Source organism: Nannobrachium achirus (genome assembly GCF_963921795.1).
Source record: "Nannobrachium achirus genome assembly, chromosome: 20".
Classification (NCBI taxonomy): domain Eukaryota; kingdom Metazoa; phylum Chordata; class Actinopteri; order Myctophiformes; family Myctophidae; genus Nannobrachium; species Nannobrachium achirus.
The window spans coordinates 1,401,708-1,427,810 of record NC_137827.1 but is presented as its reverse complement, the minus strand read 5'-3'; the positions used below and the strand labels follow the sequence as shown (position 1 = coordinate 1,427,810).

Below are 26,103 nucleotides of genomic sequence, written 5' to 3'. Positions count from 1 at the left end.
TTTCAGTATGTTGAAAACAGAAAAGTTGCAAAACTTCACTGTTTTGAGCTTGTCCCTAAAACACTGATTTTTTTTAACTTCATCTGCATAATAATAAAGTAATAAAAATGGTTAAATTCATTAGAATTTCACTTTGCTTTCACTGAATTTCACTGAGTTTTGCTCTCCTGTTTGTCACGTAGACTGGGATCAATTTGCTTTGCATTTAACATATCCGGTCTAGAGCGGATACGGAAACAGCCGACGGTCCGCTCATGTGTGTGTGCGCGGAATTCACCGCATGCGGTGGGCGGGCTCTGGACCGGATGTGCGCGCCGAGCAGCGAATAGAAACCCAGGCTTTAGTCTGACGCAACACTAAGGACATGTGTCACAGAGCGACATCCGGGGTGACCACATTCCACAGGGTCACCAGACTCGGCGTGACGCGGTGTCTCTCCTCCCACCGCCCTGCTCTCCTCCAATCAGCGGAGGAGGCGTTGAGCGCAGCGCGGCGCCTGATTGGCTCAAAGTTTCCTGTCGGGGGAGCGGCCTCTCCGGTCACGCCCACCAGCACGGACACCCCTTTCCGTGTAACGCCGCCGTCCGGAGGGTCTTTATAAATAAACACAGTGCGGTGTCACACTGATAGCTGTGACCCTGCTTTAACCACTACATTCCACTGCTGCTTCCATAAGGATCTACAGGTAAATATACTTTATTTACTGATTCTGTTGTAAGACATGTGTTAGGATGAGTGGGGAGGAAATACTCACATGTTTTACTGAAGTAAAAGTATCACATACTGTAGCCTATACTGTAAAAAGTAAAAGTATCGAATACTGTAAAAAATACTGTACAAAGTACTGCTTTATAGAAATATCCTACTCTGTTGTATGTCAAAGTCTGGAATTCCAAAGATGTAGACTACTTTAAGTGTAGGCTATTGGCATCAACATGTACTTAGAGTACCAAAAGTAAAAGTACCCACAAGTTTGAAAGTAGCAGATCTACAAGCTGTGAGCATTGTGAGCTTGTAGATCTGCTGTTTTTTTTTAAATGACCATGGTATAAAACAGGGCTAAAGTGGATTAATGTAGGCCTATATGGTTTATAATATAATCATTTGTTTCTGAAAAGTAACTAAAGTTTTCAAATACATGTAGTGAGTAGTGGATCCAATATGTAGTGGAGTAGAAGTAAAAGTATTGGAGATTAGAAATACTCAAGTAAAGGACAAATACCTCAAAATTGCACTTAATCCCATTACTGAAGTAAATGTACTTAGTTACTTTACATCATGTGTTATGATATCATTTGCGTTGTACTGTGTTTTACTGGTCTGTCATTTAATGTTGATGAATTGAGTACAAATGAAACGACCCCAATTTAAACAAACCCAAAGGCTCTCTTGTGGTGTTAAAGGGACATTTCACTTTCAAAAAAACCTTTTGTCATTTTATCATCTGTCAATCAGACCAGTTTTTAATTTGTTTGATTAAATATTTAGATATTTGATGTAAATGTTACCAGGCCCTCCAGGCCCAGGGCCTCTCCCCACGATAGATTGATTAAAAACACACATTATTTTATACTATTTTATACTCATACTACCCTCCTGAGCAGGCTGTTTTCGATTACTTTTTTCATTTATTTTTAATAATTATTTTTTTGTATTTCATTTTTTCCATTTTCCCAAATAATTATTAAAAATAAATGAAAAAAGTTATCGAAAAAACACGGCATGCTCACGTATTAGGAGGGTAGTTTGAGTCACCAGAAAAAATAATAATGGGTGTTTTTAATGAATCTATCATGGCTAAAATGGAGTTTGAAGTTACAATGGGTGTGTGTGGGGAGAAAAGCCCATAAGCTGTTTCCCTGTTGAAAGTGGAATATCCCTTTAAATCCTTGTTTGAGTTTACCAGTGACTGTACTTGCACTGTTCTCTATTTTTATCTAATAAAATATTCAATCAATCAATCAAGTCATGTACCATAGGGATGGGACGATTATCGTTATTATCGATTATCGTGATTTAAAAAAAAAAACTACAAAAAAACACTCACAATAATTTTATGTGAGATTTTGCTCAGAGTCCGTCATTCACTGGGATCAATTCACTTGGTATTTGCAGAGCTGCATTTCTGGTACCATTTAAACCCTCTAGAATTGGTCAAACGGACCTGGAAATAATGTACTTTAGTTGATACAGTCTATTTATTTTTTATTTTTTTCATTCTCTACCAAATCTATTTGCCAAAAAATTGCTGAATATCTGCTTGTAGATCTGCTATTGTTTGGCAAATGTTCTGCCCCGGGATAATGTTGGGGACCCAACCCAAAGTCAACTCAAACAAAGGGTCAAACTCGTTCTTCTGCTATGCCACCAAAATGTGGAACGCCCTACCGAAGGCCTTAAAGGAGTGTGGTTCCCTAGCATCCTTTAAAATCGCCCTGAAAAACCACTTACAGGTGGCAGCCGTTCGCAACTGGCAATAACAAACCTAGCTCAGCCTCCCCTGACCCCTCTTTGTATTTTTACCTACTGTATATATATTATTTTTTTTTTATTTTTTTTTATTTTACCAGTGAACTGTACCGTCATGAAACTGTACCTTTTTCTATGCAAACTGACAATAAAGTCTTCAATTAATCAATCAAGGAGGAGGTTTTTACCTAGAAACGGAAAAAAAAGATGTTGCTATAAAACGTTGCTTTTTATGTAAAAACTATAAAAAATGTTGCTATGGGGGTCATACATATAATTCTAGCGGTCCTTGGCATTAAAAGGTTTGAGCACCACTGAAATAGAAACATGTTTTTCAGAAAGTCGTAGATAGGAGGTTTTGGTGTTTAACACACATTTTCTTTTTAATTTTCCCAACAAAGTGAATGTTTCAGATAGGAGGTTTTGCCTTTTCCTATTCTAATAAAGTCTTCCCTCCCTCCAGGCTCTCCTCATCATCATGTCGGTGGACAGTGTGTTCAGGACCAGTACTATTCTAATAAAGTCTTCCCTCCATCCAGGCTCTCCTCATCATCATGTCGGTGGACAGTGTGTTCAGGACTCTCCCTGGGCGTGGGGTCTACTCTACCAGACCAGTACTATTCTAATAAAGTCTTCCTCCCCTCCCAGACTCTGGTCATCGTGGTCATGTCAATGGACAGTGTGTTCAGGACCAGTACTATTCTAATAAAGTCCTCCTCCCTCCAGGCTCTCCTCATCATCATGTCAGTGGACAGTGTGTTCAGGACTCACTCTCTGGGCGTGGGGTCTACTCTACCAGACCAGTACTATTCTAATAAAGTCCTCCCTCCTCCAGGCTCTCCTCATCATCATGTCGGTGGACAGTGTGTTCAGGACCAGTACTATTCTAATAAAGTCTCTCCTCCCTCCCAGGCTCTCCTCATCATCATGTCGGTGGACAGTGTGTTCAGGACTCTCCCTGGGCGTGGGGTCTACTCTACCAGACCAGTACTATTCTAATAAAGTCCTCCCTCCTCCAGGCTCTCCTCATCATCATGTCGGTGGACAGTGTGTTCAGGACCAGTACTATTCTAATAAAGTCTTCCTCCCTCCCAGGCTCTCCTCATCATCATGTCGGTGGACAGTGTGTTCAGGACTCGCTCTCTGGGTGTGGCGGCGGTGGGTCTACCAGACCAGTACGCTGACGGCAAGGCGGCCAAGGTGTGGCAGCTTTACATCGGAGACACGCAGTCTCGCACCGCCGAGTACAAGAGCTGGGTGGTGGGCCTTCTGAAGGAGCAGGGGGTCCGCACCGTGCTGGACGTGGCCTGCGGCACAGGGTCAGTATGAGGGGGGGGGGGGGGGGGGGGGGACCACATGGACCCCTGAGGGTCCGTTTGGTTCCACCTGGTAGCCTGCTGCCACAGTTACAACATTGACTGTAGTTAATTTGTTGTGAGGGTGCATTTGGAAAATAATAATAGTAATATTTTGTGGGGGTCCATTTGGTTCCATTTGGTACCCTGCTGATCATACTATGGTTAATATGTGATGGTCCATTTGGTTCCATTTGTTGACCTTCTAGAGCAGTGGTTCTAAACCTTTTCAGGCCGCGACCCCCAACATAATCATATTGTAACTGGGGACCCCCCACCCTGACAAGCACTAAGAGTTGAGGCATTACATTTTGTATAACACGGTTCTATTGTGAAAATAGCAGATCTACATGCTCACAACGCCTCTGCCTCTAATATTTGACAATTTGGCCAATGTTTGATATGTCATTTTAGAGATATTAAAAAGTCCTTAAATTGTCACTTTAGAAATGTGCAGATACCCTCTATACACTTAAACTTAATGTTGGTTTGTTTACTGTTGAGTGAGAAAACAACGTTGCACATTAAGTTAATCATCTGGGGACCCCTCAAAATAATTTGAGGACCCCCCTGGGGATCCCAACCCACAGGTTGAGAACCACTGTTCTAGAGTTACAACATTGATGATAATTTAATTCTGGACCCTCACAAATGGAATGGGTTCCTCTTGTGTGAGGGTCCATTTGGTTCCATATGCCTCTGTAGGAACTTCCAGCATTTGATACCAACTCCATGGCTTAGTAAAACACAGATCATCATGGTTATATTGTGAGGGTCCATTTGGTTCCATTTAGTGTTACTCTCAGGGCTGGGATATCTATGATTAAAATGTAGTTCTTCTATTTAGGACCCTCACAAATGGAATGGGTTCCTTTTTTGTGAGGGTCCATTTGGTTCCACATGCCTCTGTTGGAAGTGTTCTGTATGGATGGATTGGATGCTGATCATTTCAACTCTCTGATAATTACCTATGGTTCTATTTAGGATCCTCGTCGTCATAAAAGCTTAATTCTTACACTCTCAGAGTTACAACCTTAATAAGATGATGGTTCTATTTAAGACCCTCACAAATTGAAAAAACTAAATAAAAATAAAAATAAAGAAAAAACACACGAAGAAAGCCATTTGTTTGGTATTAAAACAGGCAGATAGATTAATTAACAACGTTTGCTTTTCAGGAGCTGATATTATTATCAACCAGCAGGGATTATATTCATTTCAAGAGTGAGAAATCACAGTAAACATTCTTCCTCCACACTGGGAGAGAAAACAGCTTGTGACAGTTTGATGGAATGCATTTCACACACGAGGCAGTGAACACGTTTCCCCTGCATATTATGAGCTCTGGGTTTCTTTTGACCCTGACCTGAGCGCAGCGCGCATACTGGTTCTTATCAGAGTTATGTTGTCTGGACATGCGTCTACACATCGACTTTGGAGATCTTTGTAGATCTGCTATTTTCCCAACAGACGCTGAGAATGAAATGTGAAAACGTGCAATGTTTTCGAAACCTTTTGATAACACAAATCTTCTATGTTCCCCCCTGGTACAACATGTTTTCAGATGGGGACGAAATAAATACGTTGGGTGAATTTAGTCATTAAAGTGTGTGAGAACAACAAACAACATGAGACCATTAGAAGTCCTGCCCTCATAGTTAAAGGAGCTATAGTCAACTTTTTCTTGAAAAACGGATGCTAAAATAAAAATAATGTTTCGAAAATATTTTATAAAAAAATAAGCTTCATATATGTGTTTCAATTAAAAAATGACCACAAAAAGCGGAAAAATAAAGATAAAATAATCATTTTGGCCCTTTGTTTACATTTTTCGGACCCTGTAAATGTAAACAAAGGACCAAAATGATTATGTTATCATTATTTTTCCGCTTTTTGTGGTCATTTTTTTATTGAAACACATATATGAAGCTTATTTTTTTATAAAATATTTTCGAAACATTATTTTTATTTTAGCATCCGTTTTTCAAGAAAAAGTTGACTATAGCTCCTTTAAAGACGGGGTGAAATCAAAAACATGTTTTTAAAACTTTTAGAGCATATATGTAGTGATAATATGGCCATACCTATCACTAGATGCCAGTGTTAGGTATTTTGTGTATATTTATATCAAAGGTCCCTAAATAGGCCATTCTTAATTACTTCCTGTGAACAGAAATTCAAAAAGTGATGACATCGATAGGTCTGCTTGCATATAAATGAACCTTTGATTACATTCACCTGTTTGTTTCCCATTGCTGGCTCCCATTACTCCCATTACTCAGATTTTAAATCCCATCGCCTGAGGGGCTGGTCCCCTCGGATAGGTTCAGAAACACACAGGCTTCCTTTTCAAACTGAAACTTCAAAATAAAATACCCAAAATAGTCATTTCATTGGGTCTTTAATTGTCGCTTATTTTGTGTCTTGTTTTCGTAGACCAGAGTCGCTTGGGTTCTCTCTTGCAAAATGTTGTTCTTTTATTAAGTATAAAGCTGTCAAATAGGACAGTCATTTCTTTGTATATTTAGGTTATGTCTAATGTGTCATATCTGCCAAGCAGAAACAACAAAAACACAATTAAATCGCTAATCGCAGTTATTTGAGGGACAATTAATCGTCACGTACAGTAAATTGTCATAATTGTGACAGCCTTAAGTGATATTTTCATCACAGACCCACGAGGGTCCGTTTTGGACCCCGGTGTGGGTCCCTTTGAGCAGGGCTTCTCAACCTTTTCAGACCGCGAAACCCAAAATACGTCATTATATTTTAACTGGTGACCCCCCCCCACCCACCCCCACCCTGACGAGCACTAAGAGTTGAGGCATTACATGTTGTATAACATGATTCTATTGTGAAAATAGCAGATCTACATGCTCACAACGCCTCGCATTGCGTGGCGTTGCATGTAGATCTGATATTTTCACAATTTCTGCCTCTAATATTTGACAATTTGGCCAATGTTTAATTTGTCATTTTAGAGGTATTAAAAAGTCCTTAACTTGTCACTTTAGAAATGAGCAGATACCCTCTATACACTTAAACTCTATGTTGGTTTGTTTACTGTTGAGAGAGAAAACAACGTTGCACATTAAGTTAATCATCTGGGGACCCCCCTGGGGGTCCCGGGCCACAGGTTGAGAAGCAGTAGTAATTTAACCCCTGGTTGGTTGGACGGTGGGAGCAGGGTCCACAGCGTGTCCCAGTGACCCCGCGACCCCCGGCCCGCTCCCAACCGGCGGGATCCGGAACTTATGACGGCTTTGACACCGTCGTCATGGTTACCATAGTTACCAGGCGATAGTGTATCTCTGTTCCCTTTAGAGCAAGGTCATCCTGTGTGTGTGTGTGTGTGTGTGTGTGTGTGTGTGTGTGTGTGTGTGTGTGTGTGTGTGTGTGTGTGTGTGTGTGTGTGTGTGTGTGTGTGTGTGTGTGTGTGTGTGTGTGTGTGTGTGTGTGTGTGTGTGGATCATTTAATTTTTTCTTTTTTTACCTTAAAGGACCTGTCATTCTGAAAAGCCTTCTAAATCCTAATCCAAATTCTTCTTGAAAATACTTCAAATTTGTATTCCTTTAAGACAGAACTGTGTCACTTTGGCTATTCAAAAATAGCAGACATACAAGCTCACAGCATTAAACACTTTCTACTAAAATCTTTGCTTCTGGGGGGGTCCCTGGAACAAAATATTTTGAGAAGGGGGTCCGCACACCGTCAAATACATATAATTCTACTGAACTCAAGGGCAAGGCCAGCACAAGATTAGTTTTTTTGTGTGTGAAAATAGCAGATCTACAAACGCGACGAGGAGTATTCATACTTTAACTCATAGTGCTGAGGTTGAGTACTTTGTTCAGCAGTATTGGATGTTGTCTGACATGCTGGAGGTTCTGTAGTTTCATAAATTATTATTATTTTATTATATTGTTTTGAACAGTGGTCCCAAAAACCTTTTAGCTCGAGACCCACATGCTAAATCTGATGTCTCCGTGAACCGTGACACTCTCTAGGCCCTTCTAAGCAGGGGTTCTTTCTAGGCCCTTCTATCCTCTAAAGCAGGGGTTCTTTCTAGGCCCTTCTGTCCTCTAAAGCAGGGGTTCTTTCTAGGCCCTTCTATCCTCTAAAGCAGGGGTTCTTTCTAGGCCCTTCTGTCCTCTAAAGCAGGGGTTCTTTCTAGGCCTTCTATCCTCTAAAGCAGGGGTTCTTTCTAGGCCTTCTATCCTCTAAAGCAGGGGTTCTTTCTAGGCCCTTCTATCCTCTAAAGCAGGGGTTCTTTCTATGCCCTTCTATCCTCTAAAGCAGGGGTTCTTTCTAGGCCCTTCTATCCTCTAAAGCAGGGGTTCTTTCTAGGCCTTCTATCCTCTAAAGCAGGGGTTCTTTCTAGGCCTTCTATCCTCTAAAGCAGGGGTTCTTTCTAGGCCTTCTATCCTCTAAAGCAGGGGTTCTTTCTAGGCCCTTCTATCCTCTAAAGCAGGGGTTCTTTCTAGGCCCTTCTATCCTCTAAAGCAGGGGTTCTTTCTAGGCCTTCTATCCTCTAAAGCAGGGGTTCTTTCTATGCCCTTCTGTCCTCTAAAGCAGGGGTTCTTTCTAGGCCCTTCTATCCTCTAAAGCAGGGGTTCTTTCTAGGCCTTTCTGTCCTCTAAAGCAGGGGTTCTTTCTAGGCCCTTCTATCCTCTAAAGCAGGGGTTCTTTCTAGGCCCTTCTATCCTCTAAAGCAGAGGTTCTTTCTAGGCCCTTCTATCCTCTAAAGCAGGGGTTCTTTCTAGACCCTTCTATCCTCTAAAGCAGGGGTTCTTTCTAGGCCCTTCTATCCTCTAAAGCAGGGGTTCTTTCTAGGCCTTCTATCCTCTAAAGCAGGGGTTCTTTCTAGGCCCTTCTATCCTCTAAAGCAGGGGTTCTTTCTAGGCCTTCTATCCTCTAAAGCAGGGGTTCTTTCTAGGCCCTTCTATTCTCTAAAGCAGGGGTTCTTTCTAGGCCCTTCTATCCTCTAAAGCAGGGGTTCTTTCTAGGCCCTTCTATCCTCTAAAGCAGGGGTTCTTTCTAGGCCTTTCTGTCCTCTAAAGCAGGGGTTCTTTCTAGGCCTTCTATCCTCTAAAGCAGGGGTTCTTTCTAGGCCTTTCTATCCTCTAAAGCAGGGGTTCTTTCTATGCCCTTCTATCCTCTAAAGCAGGGGTTCTTTCTAGGCCCTTCTATCCTCTAAAGCAGGGGTTCTTTCTAGACCCTTCTATCCTCTAAAGCAGGGGTTCTTTCTAGGCCTTCTATCCTCTAAAGCAGGGGTTCTTTCTAGGCCCTTCTATCCTCTAAAGCAGGGGTTCTTTCTAGGCCTTCTATCCTCTAAAGCAGGGGTTCTTTCTAGGCCTTCTATCCTCTAAAGCAGGGGTTCTTTCTAGGCCCTTCTATCCTCTAAAGCAGGGGTTCTTTCTAGGCCTTCTATCCTCTAAAGCAGGGGTTCTTTCTAGGCCCTTCTATCCTCTAAAGCAGGGGTTCTTTCTAGGCCCTTCTGTCCTCTAAAGCAGGGGTTCTTTCTAGGCCTTCTATCCTCTAAAGCAGGGGTTCTTTCTAGGCCCTTCTATCCTCTAAAGCAGGGGTTCTTTCTAGGCCCTTCTATCCTCTAAAGCAGGGGTTCTTTCTAGGCCCTTCTATCCTCTAAAGCAGGGGTTCTTTCTAGGCCTTCTATCCTCTAAAGCAGGGGTTCTTTCTAGGCCCTTCTATCCTCTAAAGCAGGGGTTCTTTCTAGGCCCTTCTATCCTCTAAAGCAGGGGTTCTTTCTAGGCCTTCTATCCTCTAAAGCAGGGGTTCTTTCTAGGCCTTCTATCCTCTAAAGCAGGGGTTCTTTCTAGGCCCTTCTATCCTCTAAAGCAGGGGTTCTTTCTAGGCCCTTCTATCCTCTAAAGCAGGGGTTCTTTCTAGGCCTTCTATCCTCTAAAGCAGGGGTTCTTTCTAGGCCTTCTATCCTCTAAAGCAGGGGTTCTTTCTAGGCCTTCTATCCTCTAAAGCAGGGGTTCTTTCTAGGCCCTTCTATCCTCTAAAGCAGGGGTTCTTTCTAGGCCCTTCTGTCCTCTAAAGCAGGGGTTCTTTCTAGGCCCTTCTATCCTCTAAAGCAGGGGTTCTTTCTAGGCCTTCTATCCTCTAAAGCAGGGGTTCTTTCTAGGCCCTTCTATCCTCTAAAGCAGGGGTTCTTTCTAGGCCCTTCTATCCTCTAAAGCAGGGGTTCTTTCTAGGCCTTCTATCCTCTAAAGCAGGGGTTCTTTCTAGGCCTTCTATCCTCTAAAGCAGGGGTTCTTTCTATGCCCTTCTGCCCTCTAAAGCAGGGGTTCTTTCTAGGCCCTTCTATCCCCTAAAGCAGGGGTTCTTTCTAGGCCCTTCTGTCCTCTAAAGCAGGGGTTCCCAAACTGTTTTGTCTCAGGGCACCCCATGAATACTTTTTTAATCCGAGGCATAATTTTCACTCCCAGCACCTTATATTTATAGCATATCGTCGTTGTCGGGTGGAAACCTTGTATGTCCAAAACCGTTCGTTTTGTATTTATCATCTATATCGCGAGGCGTTGTGTGCTTGTAGATCTGCTGTTTTCACTAGTTTTGTGCGACAGTCTTGTATGATGAAGCAGGGCTTTGCTTTACCAAAAGACGTACACATTTGAAACTTGGAGATACGAGGTTTCTGCCCGAGAGTGACGATATTTTAGTGATTATGTTGCGAGGGTTAAACTCAAGGTCAACTTTGAGATAACAGCCATTTTGGTTAGAACTGACTGAAAATAACTTTGTTCTTTAAAATGATACCAAATATTTTTGTGTCCAAGTGGCCAAATAAATTCCAAATATTATCAAATGATCTCCCCTGGACTGCCGTCACGGCAGTCCACTTTGAAAACCCCTGCTCTAAAGTATGGGAGTTGAACTGGACCCCCCCCCCCCCCCCCCCCCCCCCCCCCCAACCACACACATCCTGACAAGCACTTGAAATTGTAGGAGTTGAGTCTCAGTTGACCTCGGTTCCATGGATAAATATTGTGAAAATAGCAGATCTACAAGCTTGTAGATCGCTTGTAGGTCCCCTATTTTCAAAACGTATGCCTCTTTCTTACATTATTTGACAATCAGTGTACAGACAAACGGCCAATGAACGTTCGTCTGTCCCACTCTCGGCTAATTGGCCAAGCTTCGCTGTACGCCTAATGAAATGAACTAAGCACTGCTCATTTCACTGGGTGTGATTTTTCATAGTATATTTTTTGAAGCGGTGAAAACCGCTTCCAATGAGTGGCTTTGTGTGTCCCACGCCCATATATGGTCATTTCAGTCCAGAATGAACAGGTTTTTTCAAGAAAAAAGTGTGTGTTTTATGTCCATATATGGTCATCTCAGTCCAGAATGAACAGGCTTTTTCAAAAACAAAATGTATGTCACCTCATGTCCATATATGGTCACTCCAGGCCAGAATGAACAGGTTTTTCCTGTCCCGTACGTCCAGAATATCAGTCCAGAATGAATAGGCTTTTTCAAAAAGTAAAATGTGTGTCCCATGTCCATATATGGCCATTTCAGTTCAGAATGAACAGGTTTTATCTGTCCTGTATGTTCATAACTCTAGAACACATAGAATAAAAGTTCACCGCTTCACTTCGAACCGAGTTTGATTTTTATTTTAACTTCCCTATCATCTGGGGACCCCCCCCCCCCCCCCCTCCCCGCTGCTTGCTAATCGTGGATTATTTCAACATGTGATTCAAACATTAATGATTTTTGTTCTTTCTTTGACTGCTAAACGCAGCCAAAGCCACCAGGCTTTAATACGTTTGCAGGCAGGCTGCAAGGAAACAATAGAAACAAGACTAAATTGTTTAAAAGGGGGGGCGGAGTGAAAATCCTGAAAGGAATGCAACAGTGGACACAGGAGGGGAGGGGAGGGGAGGGGAGGGGGGGGGCTTTGGTCCTGTCCTGTTCTCTTCTCTGTGTTGTTGAAGCCAGAATACCTTTAACCCTTTATCCTCTGGGGAAGCTTCTGTGGAACCATAGTTTATACATATATATATATTGGCTATTCAAAGATAGCCTTCGTATTACTTTTTTTAAAGTAAACATTTTTAACTGAAATCTTTGCATCCATGGGGGTCCCTGGAACAAAATATTTTAAGATGGGGGGGATGGGTCGGCGGCGGCCAAATGCATATCATTTTGGGGGTCCTTGACATGAAAAAGTTTGAGCACCGCTGATTTAGGAATAAACCCCTTGAGATGCAGCAACCCGTTTCTGAGGACGTCCATCCTAGACACAATGATAGGCCCTCCCTGAACACCTGAGAGCGCCACAGTCTACTGTTGCTTTTAAAAATGGACTAAAGACACACCTTTTTAACAAAGCAGTTTCTTAATAATCCTAGTTAATTTTGTCTATGCCCTGTTTTAGCTTAGTTTTTATCCCATTAGCCAAGCTAAGTTGGGTCCTATCTAATGGACTGGTTGCCTATATGCTTAGTTTTTATCTGACCCATTAGCCAAGCTAAGTTGGGTCCTATCTAATGGACTGGTTGCCTATATGCTTAGTTTTTATCTGACCCATTAGCCAAGCTAAGTTGGGTCCTATCTAATGGACTGGTTGCCTATATGCTTAGTTTTTATCTGACCCATTAGCCAAGCTAAGTTGGGTCCTATCTAATGGACTGGTTGCCTATATGCTTAGTTTTTATCTGACCCATTAGCCAAGCTAAGTTGGGTCCTATCTAATGGACTGGTTGCCTATATGCTTAGTTTTTATCTGACCCATTAGCCAAGCTAAGTTGGGTCCTATCTAATGGACTGGTTGCCTATATGCTTAGTTTTTATCTGACCCATTAGCCAAGCTAAGTTGGGTCCTATCTAATGGACTGGTTGCCTATATGCTTAGTTTTTATCTGACCCATTAGCCAAGCTAAGTTGGGTCCTATCTAATGGACTGGTTGCCTATATGCTTAGTTTTTATCTGACCCATTAGCCAAGCTAAGTTGGGTCCTATCTAATGGACTGGTTGCCTATATGCTTAGTTTTTATCTGACCCATTAGCCAAGCTAAGTTGGGTCCTATCTAATGGACTGGTTGCCTATATGCTTAGTTTTTATCTGACCCATTAGCCAAGCTAAGTTGGGTCCTATCTAATGGACTGGTTGCCTATATGCTTAGTTTTTATCTGACCCATTAGCCAAGCTAAGTTGGGTCCTATCTAATGGACTGGTTGCCTATATGCTTAGTTTTTATCTGACCCATTAGCCAAGCTAAGTTGGGTCCTATCTAATGGACTGGTTGCCTATATGCTTAGTTTTTATCTGACCCATTAGCCAAGCTAAGTTGGGTCCTATCTAATGGACTGGTTGCCTATATGCTTAGTTTTTATCTGACCCATTAGCCAAGCTAAGTTGGGTCCTATCTAATGGACTGGTTGCCTATATGCTTAGTTTTTTTATATTCTGTATTCTCTGCCTTGTTTTATAGTTCTCTGCTTTGTAGCACTTTGAGATTTGCAAGAATGTAAAGTGCATTATAAATACAATTTATTGTTATTAATGATACAGTGAAATGAATACACGTTTTCAAAGAAAAGGAAACATACATTTTTCATTAAAACAAATCGTAGGATGGGCCTCAGGACGTATAGGGTTAATAAACCCTTTTACCCTGCAGTGCATGCATGGCCTCACTGACTAAATCACAGTAATTGTGATTTAGTTTTAGTCTTTTGAATAACACGTCATTTAGTCCTATTTTAGTCATCTGGAATTGTTTAGGGGCGGCATAGCTCAGGGGTAGAGAAACTGGTATTAGAGCACGAAGGGTATAAATCCCGAAGGGTTCCCAGTTCGAATCCGGGCTCCCCCTGAGTTAATGTCGAAGGGTCCTTGGGCAAGACTCTGAACCCCTAATTGCCTCCGGTGAGTAGGTTGGTGCCTTGCATGGCTTCCTCCGCCACCGGTGTATGAATGTGTGTGTGAATGGGTGAATGTAATGCACAATCTATGTAAAGCGCTTTGGATTAAAAGCGCTATATAAATGCACCATTTACCATTTTAGTCTTGGTCTAGTCTTAGTCGACTAAATATCAAAATGTTGGTCTTTTAGTCAACAAAATGAACACTGGTTGATAATGGGGCTTTTAAGCCGTGACATCATTTTGTAGTCAGACCTCCAAGCAGATTTATTGTCAATATCTGTCCCTCGTTATTTCAACAGATCCGATACAAAAATAACGACTAAAGTATAATTCTACCACTTTCCTTTCAACAACAAAGAGAAGAAAAATTAGTAAATAGTAAAAATAGTAAAAAATATTCTCTTTTTGGCCCCAAAAGTTCTCCTCTGCCTACAAAATGATGTCAGACTTAACAGCCCCATAGCAGTGTTTCTCAAATGGGGGTACGTGTACCCCTAGAGGTATGCAGGGGTACTGCGGGGGGTACAGGAGAAAAAACTAGAACATGGAAATTATGTATTTTAATGTTATGGTTAATTAACATTGACAGACTTTGTGTGAACCTGCTCTTCTGTGAATTAAACCAAATTACACCAATAACTTGACCTTTACTGTTGTTGAATAGAAAGCAGCTATTTGACATTTTGCTGTTTTTATATTGAAAATATTGGCATGGGAACTGACATTTTGATGTCAATATTTCTAAGTAAAATGCTGTAGTCAGAGGAAGGGGGAACTGGGCTCCTGAAATCACTAAGGGCTACTGCAGCCAAAATAGTTGAGAACCACAGAATTAGAGGATCCTTGACCAGTAACTGGTTTCTCTCTGGTAACGGCTTTGCGTGTGACCTCACTCTGGTGTCACAAGGCGTCTTGGGGACAGGGGGTCAGGGGCCATCTGAGGAGGGTTCCCTCCCCCCACAGGGGGCCATCTGAGGAGGGGTCCCTCCCCCCACAGGGGGCCATCTGAGGAGGGGTCCCCCGCGCCAGAGGGGTGGGTGTCGTGGGTGCCTCCCCCCAAAAAACACTATTTTTAGGGTCACTGGATTGTGAAACACCACCACTCACTTCCTGTGACATCAGACCCTTGTTATGATAGGAATGAGCATATGATTAGCCACATATTGTGTGAGTCTCATGTGGTTTATAACATAATAGATCTATGATGTCAGACGTCAGTCATATCCATATTTGGAAAAATATTAAGTCCACAATTTTTTAATGTTTCAGAGTGGTAATATAATAATAATATTTAATATTTCAGAGTGGATTCCATCATGCTGGTAGAGGAAGGGTTCAACATGGTCAGTGTGGATGATATTAATATAATAATAATAATCATATTTCATATTTCAGAGTGGATTCCATCATGCTGGTAGAAGAAGGGTTCTCCATGGTCAGTGTGGATGCCAGTGATAAGATGCTGAAATACGCTCTGAAGGCTCGCTGGGACCGCAGGAAAGAAACCGCCTTCGACCAGTGGGGTAGGAGGGGAGGGGAGGGGAGGGGGCTGGAGGGGAGGGGAGGGGAGGGAGGGGAGGGGAGGGGAGGGGACGGGACGGGAGGGTCTCTCACTGTTTTTACTCAGATTTCATTAGGGTTCAGTTCAGTAGTTCAGTTTCTTCTCAGATCTTTGGCCAGGATCAAGGAACTCCAAATTAACTTGTTTTTGGGCCACAAAGCCTCATCTGAACAGTTCTAAACACCAGGGTTTCTCAAAGTGGCTGCTGTGGCAATCTAGGTATACAGAGCCATCTCAAACAGGTTCATTTTCTTCTGTAATATAATTCAAACATCTAAACTTTCATATATTTTAGATTTAGAAAACCTTTATTTTTGTGCTTACATTTAGATTTTTTATGGCATACAACTTCAAAAAATCCATATCTCAAAATAAGGATTTATAATACAAAAATGTCAACTTGTATGTTAATTTATGCACTCGGTACTTGATCTGGAATACTTGAGAGATGGCTCTGTATTTGAAAAAATATATACATTTTACATTTACATTTCTGACAAGCAGCAATCTATATTATCGTCGTTGTCGGGCAGAAACCTCGTATCTCCAAGTTTCAAATGTAAACCTTTTTTCGGCAAGCAAAGCCCTGCTTCATCATGCAAGGCCGTCGCACAAAAGTAGTGAAAATAGCTGATCTACAAGCACTCAACGCCTCGCACCGCGAGGCGTTGTGTGCTTGTAGATTGGCTGTTTTCACTAGTTTAAATCATTTTTAAAATGATAAATGCAAAACGAACGGTTTTGGACATACAAGGTTTCCACCCGACAACAGCGTTATGCTTAAATGATTTTGATTGATGGATAAATTCAGGATAAATGAGTGAAATTGGAAGCAATGAAAAAGAAAAGAGACATAATTGTAACTGGAAAACTGATGAATGTGTTCTCTCCTGATCTAGAGCTCAGACATTTTAACTAAATCTGTTTTCTTTGAAGCAGAAACGTATCATTTCTTTAACTGTTTGTTGTCAGTGATTGAAGAGTTTAACTGTTTGTTGTCAGTGATTGAAGAGGCCAACTGGCTGTCTCTAGCGGAGGACATCCAGAAGCCCGGCCCCGGGTTCGATGCCGTCATCTGCCTGGGGAACTCCTTCGCTCACTTACCAGACTTCAAAGGTGGGTCCACCGCCCATGAGGGGGCAGCAGCTGATCTACAAGCTCAAAACTTGTCGATGTAGATCGGCTATTTGACTTTTTTTTTCTTCAAAATAGTAAAAAGGCAAAGAAGTTTAGTGATAAGCGGTAAGGCAAGGACGAACAAACAGTACAGCTCCTGGTGTCTGTAGTTAAATGAAGAGGAGCCAGAGGTGCTGACAGCTCTACCAGGCACATACCATACCTAGAGAGCATCGCATCGCAGGTACATTTAGTGATTTCCATTTAGTGATTTTAAGAAAGAAACAATGTAAATCGATTCATAAACTAACAGGCAACCAGTGGGAGGGACTTTAACTTGACAGTAATGTGTGTCCTGACTGCCTGCTGTCCCGTCTTAGTCCGTGTGCAGGCTGCTGCGTTCCTCGCGCCACCAGGCTTTCTCGGAGGAAAGCCTGTTATTGGTTTACAACAGAGCATATGAGACGTTTTTGACGTGAGCGAGAGCGAGCGACTTTTCAAATGGGTCTGAGCGGTTTTGGAGCGAGGATTTTCCTCCGCTCCTTGGAGCGCCGACCTCCTCCGCTCCTGGCCGACCCTGTTGGGGCCGCGCGCTGCATGTTTCCAATAAAACAGTGTCGATTGCAGTCCGTGGCAGTGCAGCCATGTCGGCACCGCGGAGAGGAGAACAGACAGAGAATTCCCTTTATCACCATTTCACTCAAGTCAAATGTATCTTTATCATCCACACATAGGCTATGTTTATTATAAATAACCTACCTTGTGTCAGTTAAGTTATATATCACCAGCCAGTCAACGGATACGATTTGAAATGCAAGTGAGACTGATTTGGCTGAATGAAAAACACACGCCACGAGTCGCCTCCCTCTCTCGGTTGTGGTGATTAATCAATAACCAACTGAATTTAATATTGCCCGTCTTATTAAAAAACACAATGCCTTAGATGGATGGCGTCTTTTGTAACATTGAAGGCAGGTGTCCATCAAGCTGAGGCTCACGTTACAGCAGACATTTGTGTTGGGAACACACTGGCAAAGGAGAAAGTGTTTCGGATATGGTACCACATTTTTTATCTTTATTTTGGCTGCTGACTCTGATTGACGACCCTGAACGGAGCGCTGAGCGAGAAATGCGAAAATCAAGGTGAGCGACGGAGTGGCAGGGAGCGGAGCGGCCCGGTGGCCGACCAGAGTGACGAGTGAGCGGGACAAGAGTCCTCTGGAGCTCGGAGCGGCTTTCGTTCCCGCTCCGCTCCGCTCACATGCTCTGGTTTACAACGGCCCTTTTGATCCGGTCTAGGCGGAAACCACAAGTAGAAGAAGCGGCGTCACTTTGTTTTGGTTCCCCCCGTTTGTTTCCCCAATCCCTGTTAAAATGCTCCAGTAGCCTAGTGTAGTCTTACCAGTCGCTAACAGTTGGACTAAAAGATGAATGTACCAAACACATTTTCCAAAAGCAAAACTATGCCGCATCAAGGGGTTTATTAGGTAGGCCCTAAAAGTATGTCCTTGAGCGCAGGGGAAATATTTAGGGTTAAACTGAATCCGGTTTGAACTTTCCGGCCAACTTGTAGTCCTTTAACCCATTTAGAACAGGTACACATTATTGTGTATCAGAATTTTATGCTTTAACTATTGAAAAATAGCAGATATACAAGGTGCCGTGCTGCGAGCTTGTAGATCTGCTATTTCTTTTAAATCGTGAAAATTTGAATTTTGACTCTATTCTAAATTATAAGTGTCTTTTGAATCCTTCTAAGAGTTTTTTTGAAAAACCCATGTATGTATGTCAGCAATCTGGCCAGCCATCGGCCAACCATGTATTTGTCCTTTACTTTATCCATTGCATTTTATATTGTTGTTTTTTATTCATCTAAAAACATTGATAACATATTGGTGCTCCTTCCAATTTGATGGGTGGTCCTAAATCTTTTCTTGTGCCCTTTAAATTGGTAGCACCAGTGCTACTAGGTACAATTTAAATTGGTAGCACCAGTGCTACTAGGTAAAAAAAGTTAATTTCGAGCCCTGGATGGTGTGTTGTATTTCATAAGACCAGAGCTATCAGAAGTTAGCTCTGATGGTGTTGTACTGTGTGTATTTCAGGGGATCAGAGTGATCAGAAGTTAGTTCTGATGGTGTTGTACTGTGTGTATTTTAGGGGACCAGAGCTATCAGAAGTTAGTTCTGATGGTGTTGTACTGTGTGTATTGCAGGGGACCAGAGCGATCAGAAGTTAGTTCTGATGGTGTTGTACTGTGTGTATTGCAGGGGACCAGAGCGATCAGAAGTTAGTTCTGATGGTGTGTTGTATTTCAGGAGACCAGAGCGATCAGAAGTTAGTTCTGATGGTGTGTTGTATTTCAGGAGACCAGAGCGATCAGAAGTTAGTTCTGATGGTGTTGTACTGTGTGTATTTCAGGGGACCAGAGCGATCAGAAGTTAGTTCTGATGGTGTGTTGTATTTCAGGAGACCAGAGCGATCAGAAGTTAGTTCTGATGGTGTTGTACTGTGTGTATTTCAGGGGACCAGAGGGATCAGAAGTTAGTTCTGATGGTGTTGTACTGTGTGTATTGCAGGGGACCAGAGCGATCAGAAGTTAGTTCTGATGGTGTGTTGTATTTCAGGAGACCAGAGCGATCAGAAGTTAGTTCTGATGGTGTGTTGTATTTCAGGAGACCAGAGCGATCAGAAGTTAGTTCTGATGGTGTGTTGTATTTCAGGAGACCAGAGCGATCAGAAGTTAGTTCTGATGGTGTTGTACTGTGTGTATTTCAGGGGACCAGAGCGATCAGAAGTTAGTTCTGATGGTGTGTTGTATTTCAGGAGACCAGAGCGATCAGAAGTTAGTTCTGATGGTGTTGTACTGTGTGTATTTCAGGGGACCAGAGGGATCAGAAGTTAGTTCTGATGGTGTTGTACTGTGTATATTTCAGGGGACCAGAGTGATCAGAAGTTAGTTCTGATGGTGTTGTACTGTGTGTATTGCAGGGGACCAGAGCGATCAGAAGTTAGCTCTTACGAACATCGCCAGCATGGTGAAGCCCGGAGGCATCCTGATCATCGACCACCGTAACTATGACTACATCCTGGAGACGGGGATGGCGCCACCGGGCAAAAACATTTATTATAAGGTTTTTACTTTAATTAAACATTTATTACAATGTAATAGGCTTTAATAAAACATATATTATATGTTAATAACCTTAACAAATCTATATGTTAACCTGTGTGTTTGTGTGTGTGCGTGCGTTTGTTTGTGTGTGTGTGCGTGCGTGCGTGCGTGCGTGCGTCAGAGTGACCTCACCCAGGACATCTCCACCTCAGTGCTGTGGGTGAACAACAAGCCTCACATGATCACCCTGGACTACACTATACAGATCCCTGATGAGAAGAACCCTGATGTCAGGTAATAACTACCCTACGTACCCTACACACACACACACACATACACAATCAGTCATTACAGTAAAATCAGTCATTACGATGACATCAAGGCCTGCCAAAATACATTTTAGTTGACTAAATCAACTCTAGATTTAGTCGCCTAAAATCTTATGATATTTAGTCGACTAAAATTAGACTAAAACTAAAACTTTTCAGGTGACTAAATTATGAATAAAACTAAAAGACATTTTATTCAAAAGACTATGACTAAAACTAGGTCAAAATTTGCTGTAAAAAAAAACACTGCAGTGCTGGCATTGCATACAAATTCAAATGCACTTGGAATGGGCTGATTTCACAATTTCTGCCTCTAATATTTGACAATTTGGCCACAATGTTTCATTTGTCATTTTTGAGGCATTAAAAAGTCCTTTAATTGTCATTTTGGAAACGTGCAGATACCCTCTATACATTTAAACTTTGTTTTTGTTTTTTACGGTTGAAAGAGAAAACATTGTTGCACATTAAGACCCCCTGGGGGTCCCGACCCATAGGTTGAGAACCACTGACTCAGAGCACCTTGACAGTTGAAGCTGTGCCTGACTGTTGTTTCATTCTGAGGTCTTTGTCGCCCTCCTATGGACAAAAGGCGATACTGCAAGTGAGACTCAACACCATTATAAAGCATGGCTCAGGTCACAGACTCATAGAAGCAGTGAAATGATGTTGTGATATCAGTGCTCATGGGATGATCCAGTCAAGGTGTATTAAGTAACACATGGTGCAATAGGCCTACAGTGCCTTTATCCAAGGTACTTCACATAGATTGTGCATACATTCACCCATTCACACACACATTCATTACATTCACCCATTCACACACACATTCATTACATTCACCCACACATTCATTACATTCACCCATTCACACACACACATTCATTACATTCACCCATTCACACACACATTCATTACATTCACCCATTCACACACACATTCATTACATTCACACACACACACACACACACACACACACACACACACACACACACACACACACACACACACACACACACACACACACACACATTCATTACATTCACCCATTCACACACACATTCATTACATTCACCCATTCATACACACATTCATTACATTCACACACATTCATACAGTGATGTCAGAGGAAACCATGCTTGGCACCAACCTGCTCATCAGGAGCAGTTAGGGGTTCAGAGTCTTGCTCAAGGACTCTTCAACACTAACTCTGGGGGAGCCCGGGATTGAACTGGGAACCCTTCAGGAACCCTCTGTGTTCTAATGACGGTTTCTCTACCCCTGAGCCACTGCCACATGATGAGATTGATGAGATGTATTAGTTTGTCCACGTCTTAGTCAACGTAGCGTTTTTAATAAGGGTTTATTTAGTGTGTGTGTGTGTGTGTGTGTGTGTGTGTGTGTGTGTGTGTGTGTGTGTGTGTGTGTGTGTGTGTGTGTGTGTGTGTGTGTGTGTGTGTGTGTGTGTGTGTGTGTGTGCAAGGTTCTGTACACAAAAATTATGCATGAAAGTAAAGAAGGAATAGCAGTAAAAAGGAGGTTGAAAACAGGACGATGGCATATTTTCGTGAACAGAAATGCCAGCTTCTGTTACTCAGATTTCAGACTCCATATAGCATTCGGAGATTGTGGAATAGTTCAGCTCAGGGGTTCCCAAACTTTTTTGTCTCAGGTCACCCCATAAATATTGTTTTAATCCGAGGCACCCCTACATTATAATTTTCACTCCCAGCACCTTATATTTATAGCATATCGTCGTTGTCGTGTGGAAACCTTGTATGTCCAAAACCGTTCGTTTTGTATTTATCATCTATAAAATGTACTAAACTAGTGAAAACAGCCGATCTACAAGCACACAACGCCTCGTGATGCGAGGCGTTGTAGATCGGCTGTTTTCACTAGTTTTGTGCGACAGTCTTGTATGATGAAGCAGGGCTTTGCTTTACCAAAAGACGTACACATTTGAAACTTGGAGATACAAGGTTTCTGCCTGACAGTGACAATATTTTAGTGATTATGTTGCGACGAAAATGTTGAGATAACAGCCATTTTGGTTAGAACTGACTGAAAATAACTTTGTACTTCAATTTTAAAATGATACTACATTTTTTTCGAGTGTCCAAATAAATTCCAAATATTATCAAATGATCTCGCGGCACCCCTGGACTGCCGTTCCGTGCCCCGTCACCCACTTTGAAAACCCCTGGTCTAGCTACACAAGACTTGTACTAATACAAACTGTGTGTGTGTGTGTGCGTGTGTGTGTGTGTGTGTGTGTGTGTGTGTGTGTGTGTGTGTGCGTGTGTGTGTGTGTGCAGTAAGTTCCGTCTCTCCTACTACCCCCACCGTCTGGAGAGCTTCAAGTCTCTGCTGACCGAGGCGTTCCACGGTAAGCTGCAGCACAGCGTCTACGGAGACTTCAACACCTACCAGCCTGGTCAGGACAAGGCTCCTTGTTACTTCATCCACGTCTGCAAGAAGACCTCCTAGACTACAGGACAAGGCCCGTGTTATATCCACGTCTTGAAGAAGACACACCCCTGCATCGGTTTGGCCATCATACTTTATTTTTATTTCACTTCATCACGACCAGACGTATCGGCTGTCATGCTACAGATACGGTCACATACAGTACGCTTATAGCCTGGCGTTCCTTTTTTTTCTCGGCCAAGATGTTCGTAGGGCAAAGTGGTCAAAGATTCTCTGAAAAGATAATTGCAAGCTCACAATGTGTTGTGCTGTTGTGCCATGTTGTGAGCTTGTAAATTAGATGTATATATTTTTGTTTGAACATGTTTTGACTGAAATACCAGACAAAACATGGCTGGTTCTAGGACCCAGGTCTCTAGCATGGGTCAGGCTTCCGCCTACAAGTGCCTGCCTTTAGCAGAGCTGCAAACCCTCCTGTCTTTAGTTTAGTGGATCTGTAGACCCAACTGTCCTGCTGTCTTCTGTGAATTCATTTCTGTCCAAAACACATTTCATGTGTTTCCAGAATCACACGTGCTTTTGGAGATTTATTTTATTTTGTCAACTGTGACTTTGAAAAAAAAACAGCTGATCTACAAGCTCTCATCGCGTCACGTGGTGAGCCCACAGCGCGCGGCGACGCGTTGAGGCCGCGTGGAGATCGGCTGTTTGCGCGACTTTCGCGCGACACTGTTGAACGACGTACAGTAGGGCATTCATTTAAGAAGAAATACAATCAAACAAACCAAGTTAAAATGTCGTCATCTGCATAAACGGTACATACCATATAAGGTAAACGTTACATACCATATAAGGTCATTTGACTTGTAGACGTGCATTATATCACCTCTGATTATAGTTAGGCTTTGGTGTCAGTAAGTTTAATTTAAAAAGAGCTTTATTAGTAAAGGATTGTAGTTGATCAAATTATACCGTTCATATATTATATATATTTTGTCTTTTTGAGAATGCACAAATTCCCATCGCAGAATATGATGTCAAAATTGGGTTGTGCAATTATTGAGATTCTTTCACATCCACCAACTATTTAGAATAATAGATTTCCTTCAAAATGATTATGCAACTTTTTGCATGCATCTGCCAGGCACAGTGATGATGCAATGGCTTTATGGTAATCTTTATATAGGGCTGTGTTTCTCAAAGTGAGGTCCAGGGAACCTCAGGGGGTCCTTTTGAGGATTCCAGGGGGTCCCCAGCAAAAATGTGGTAAAATGGTATACAGTACCATAGCAGCAAAATCAGTTTAAAAACTTTAAATGGACAATATTGCCCTACTTTGGCTATTTGAAAATAGCCAATCTACAAGCTCACAACGCGCTGGGAAGCAACGCGTTGTGAGCTTGTAAAATATAAAGTGAAACCTTTCTATTTTATTACTTTTTTTATTTCTTTTACATTTTAACCTTCACAGTTCACTTAATTTTAGTTTATACTGTACACTTGTGCCTTACCAGAAAACTTGGTATATACATACATACATACATACAGTACATAAAAATTGCAATTTGTTTTATTCTTAAAGTTGTAAAAGAGAAGTGTGTGAAATTATTTTTGAAATGTTAGCATAATATTTCTGAATGCTGTTAAACATTCTGTGCTTTCTTAGAAGAGAAGTTTGTTGATTTTGTATTTTATTTTACCCACAGGTCCAACTACAGTACGTTGTGTTTTCATTTTAACAAATGAAAAGTTTAATCTGACATGATTAGACTCCTCCTTACTTCCAATGATTCTAATGAAGGCTCCGTTCCATTTAGTGTTATCACCTTTTTGATTTCAAGGACCTTCATAACTGTGGGTCCATTTGTACACTCTCAGAGTTACAGACCAATAAGGGTCCATTTGTAACCCCCTCAAGGAACCATGAGGGTCCCTGGACCACACTTTGAGACCCTCTGGTGTAGCAGAGTGTTTCCAATATCAGCACCCTGACTCTGTTTGAGCAGAATGGAACAGAGCCTTCATTAGTATCATTGGTAACACTGACTCTGTTTGAGCAGAATGGAACAGAGCCTTCATTAGTATCATTGGTAACACTGACTCTGTTTGAGCAGAATGGAACAGAGCCTTCATTAGTATCATTGGTAACACTGACTCTGTTTGAGCAGAATGGAACAGAGCCTTCATGAGTATCATTGGTAACACTGACTCTGTTTGAGCAGAATGGAACAGAGCCTTCATTAGTATCATTGGTAACACTGACTCTGTTAGAGCAGAATGGAACAGAGCCTTCATCAGTATCATTGGTAACACTGACTCTGTTAGAGCAGAATGGAACAGAGCCTTCATTAGTATCATTGGTAACACTGACTCTGTTTGAGCAGAATGGAACAGAGCCTTCATTAGTATCATTGGTAACACTGACTCTGTTTGAGCAGAATGGAACAGAGCCTTCATTAGAGCAGAATGGAACAGAGCCTTCATTAGTATCATTGGTAACACTGACTCTGTTTGAGCAGAATGGAACAGAGCCATCAGTATCATTGGTAACACTGACTCTGTTTGAGCAGAATGGAACAGAGCCATCAGTATCATTGGTAACACTGACTCTGAGCAGAATGGAACAGAGCCATCAGTATCATTGGTAACACTGACTCTGAGCAGAATGGAACAGAGCCTTCATTAGTATCATTGGTAACACTGACTCTGAGCAGAATGGAACAGAGCCTTCATTAGTATCATTGGTAACACTGACTCTGAGCAGAATGGAACAGAGCCTTCATTAGTATCATTGGTAACACTGACTCTGTTTGAGCAGAATGGAACAGAGCCTTCATTAGTATCATTGGTAACATTGACTCTGTTTGAGCAGAATGGAACAGAGCCTTCATTAGTATCATTGGTAACACTGACTCTGTTTGAGCAGAATGGAACAGAGCCTTCATTAGTATCATTGGTAACACTGACTCTGAGCAGAATGGAACGGAGCCTTCATTAGTATCATTGGTAACACTGACTCTGTTTGAGCAGAATGGAACAGAGCCTTCATTAGTATCATTGGTAAGAGACCAGTTTATTTCTAGTATGGCTGCTTTCAGTTGGTTTTATGAGTCCATTACCACAACTTGAGTTTAGTTTGCTTATAGACAAGGCAGCATGTTATGGTACCATTATGTGATATCTTGTAATAATAATAATAGTAACAATAGATTTGGGACAAATGATTAGTTTGAGGTCAGCTGTAAGGTTCACATTGTGGTAGTTTTATTTTTTATTTTATTTTAATGCTGGATATTAGTGGCTTCAAGCAGGCAGGCACAATGATAGAACTGGAAGAGTCTTAAAAAAGGTTAAATTGTTTACAATGGTTATTGCTCATGTGATTGTTCAAATTGTTTTTATGTAAAATACAAAAAAGCTTTTAAATAAAAGAGGAAATAAATCACTTTTCTTTGCATTCTATGTGTCTCGTGTTTTGTATTCATGTAGATATAGTCATATAATATGATACGTTGTAAAAAATGGACTTTAGAGCGAGATTAAAAAACATATTAATGATTGAATAACGCTGTCCTTTATAGAGCAGTGACGGGTAGTAGGATACATGTGATCAGAAATGGAATAAATTGCTGCTTTGGACCAAACAACTGCTGGATCACCCTGGAAGCTTCCAAAAACACTTTTAAAGGTAGGAATTTATTTATTTTTTCACCGAAAAGACATGAGAATTCCTAACTGGGGGACCCAAGAAAGAGCTTCTGGAATCACTGGTGAGACAGAGCAGACAGCCTGTGTGATCAAGTTGACACAATGGACTAAGAGA

General features: G+C 41.8%; 1 protein-coding gene across 1 annotated transcript; it reads left to right on the top strand.

Moving 5' to 3' along the window:
* Positions 1-590: 590 nt before the first annotated feature.
* On the top strand, positions 591-22,483 carry LOC308306451 (glycine N-methyltransferase-like). Its single transcript, XM_080751459.1, has 7 exons — positions 591-685; positions 3,565-3,788; positions 15,125-15,252; positions 16,293-16,406; positions 19,398-19,540; positions 19,703-19,815; positions 22,169-22,483. The coding sequence occupies exons 2-7, from the start codon at positions 3,580-3,582 to the stop codon at positions 22,338-22,340; spliced, it is 879 nt and encodes a 292-aa protein (XP_080607585.1). The 5' UTR covers positions 591-685; positions 3,565-3,579; the 3' UTR covers positions 22,341-22,483.
* Positions 22,484-26,103: the final 3,620 nt, after the last annotated feature.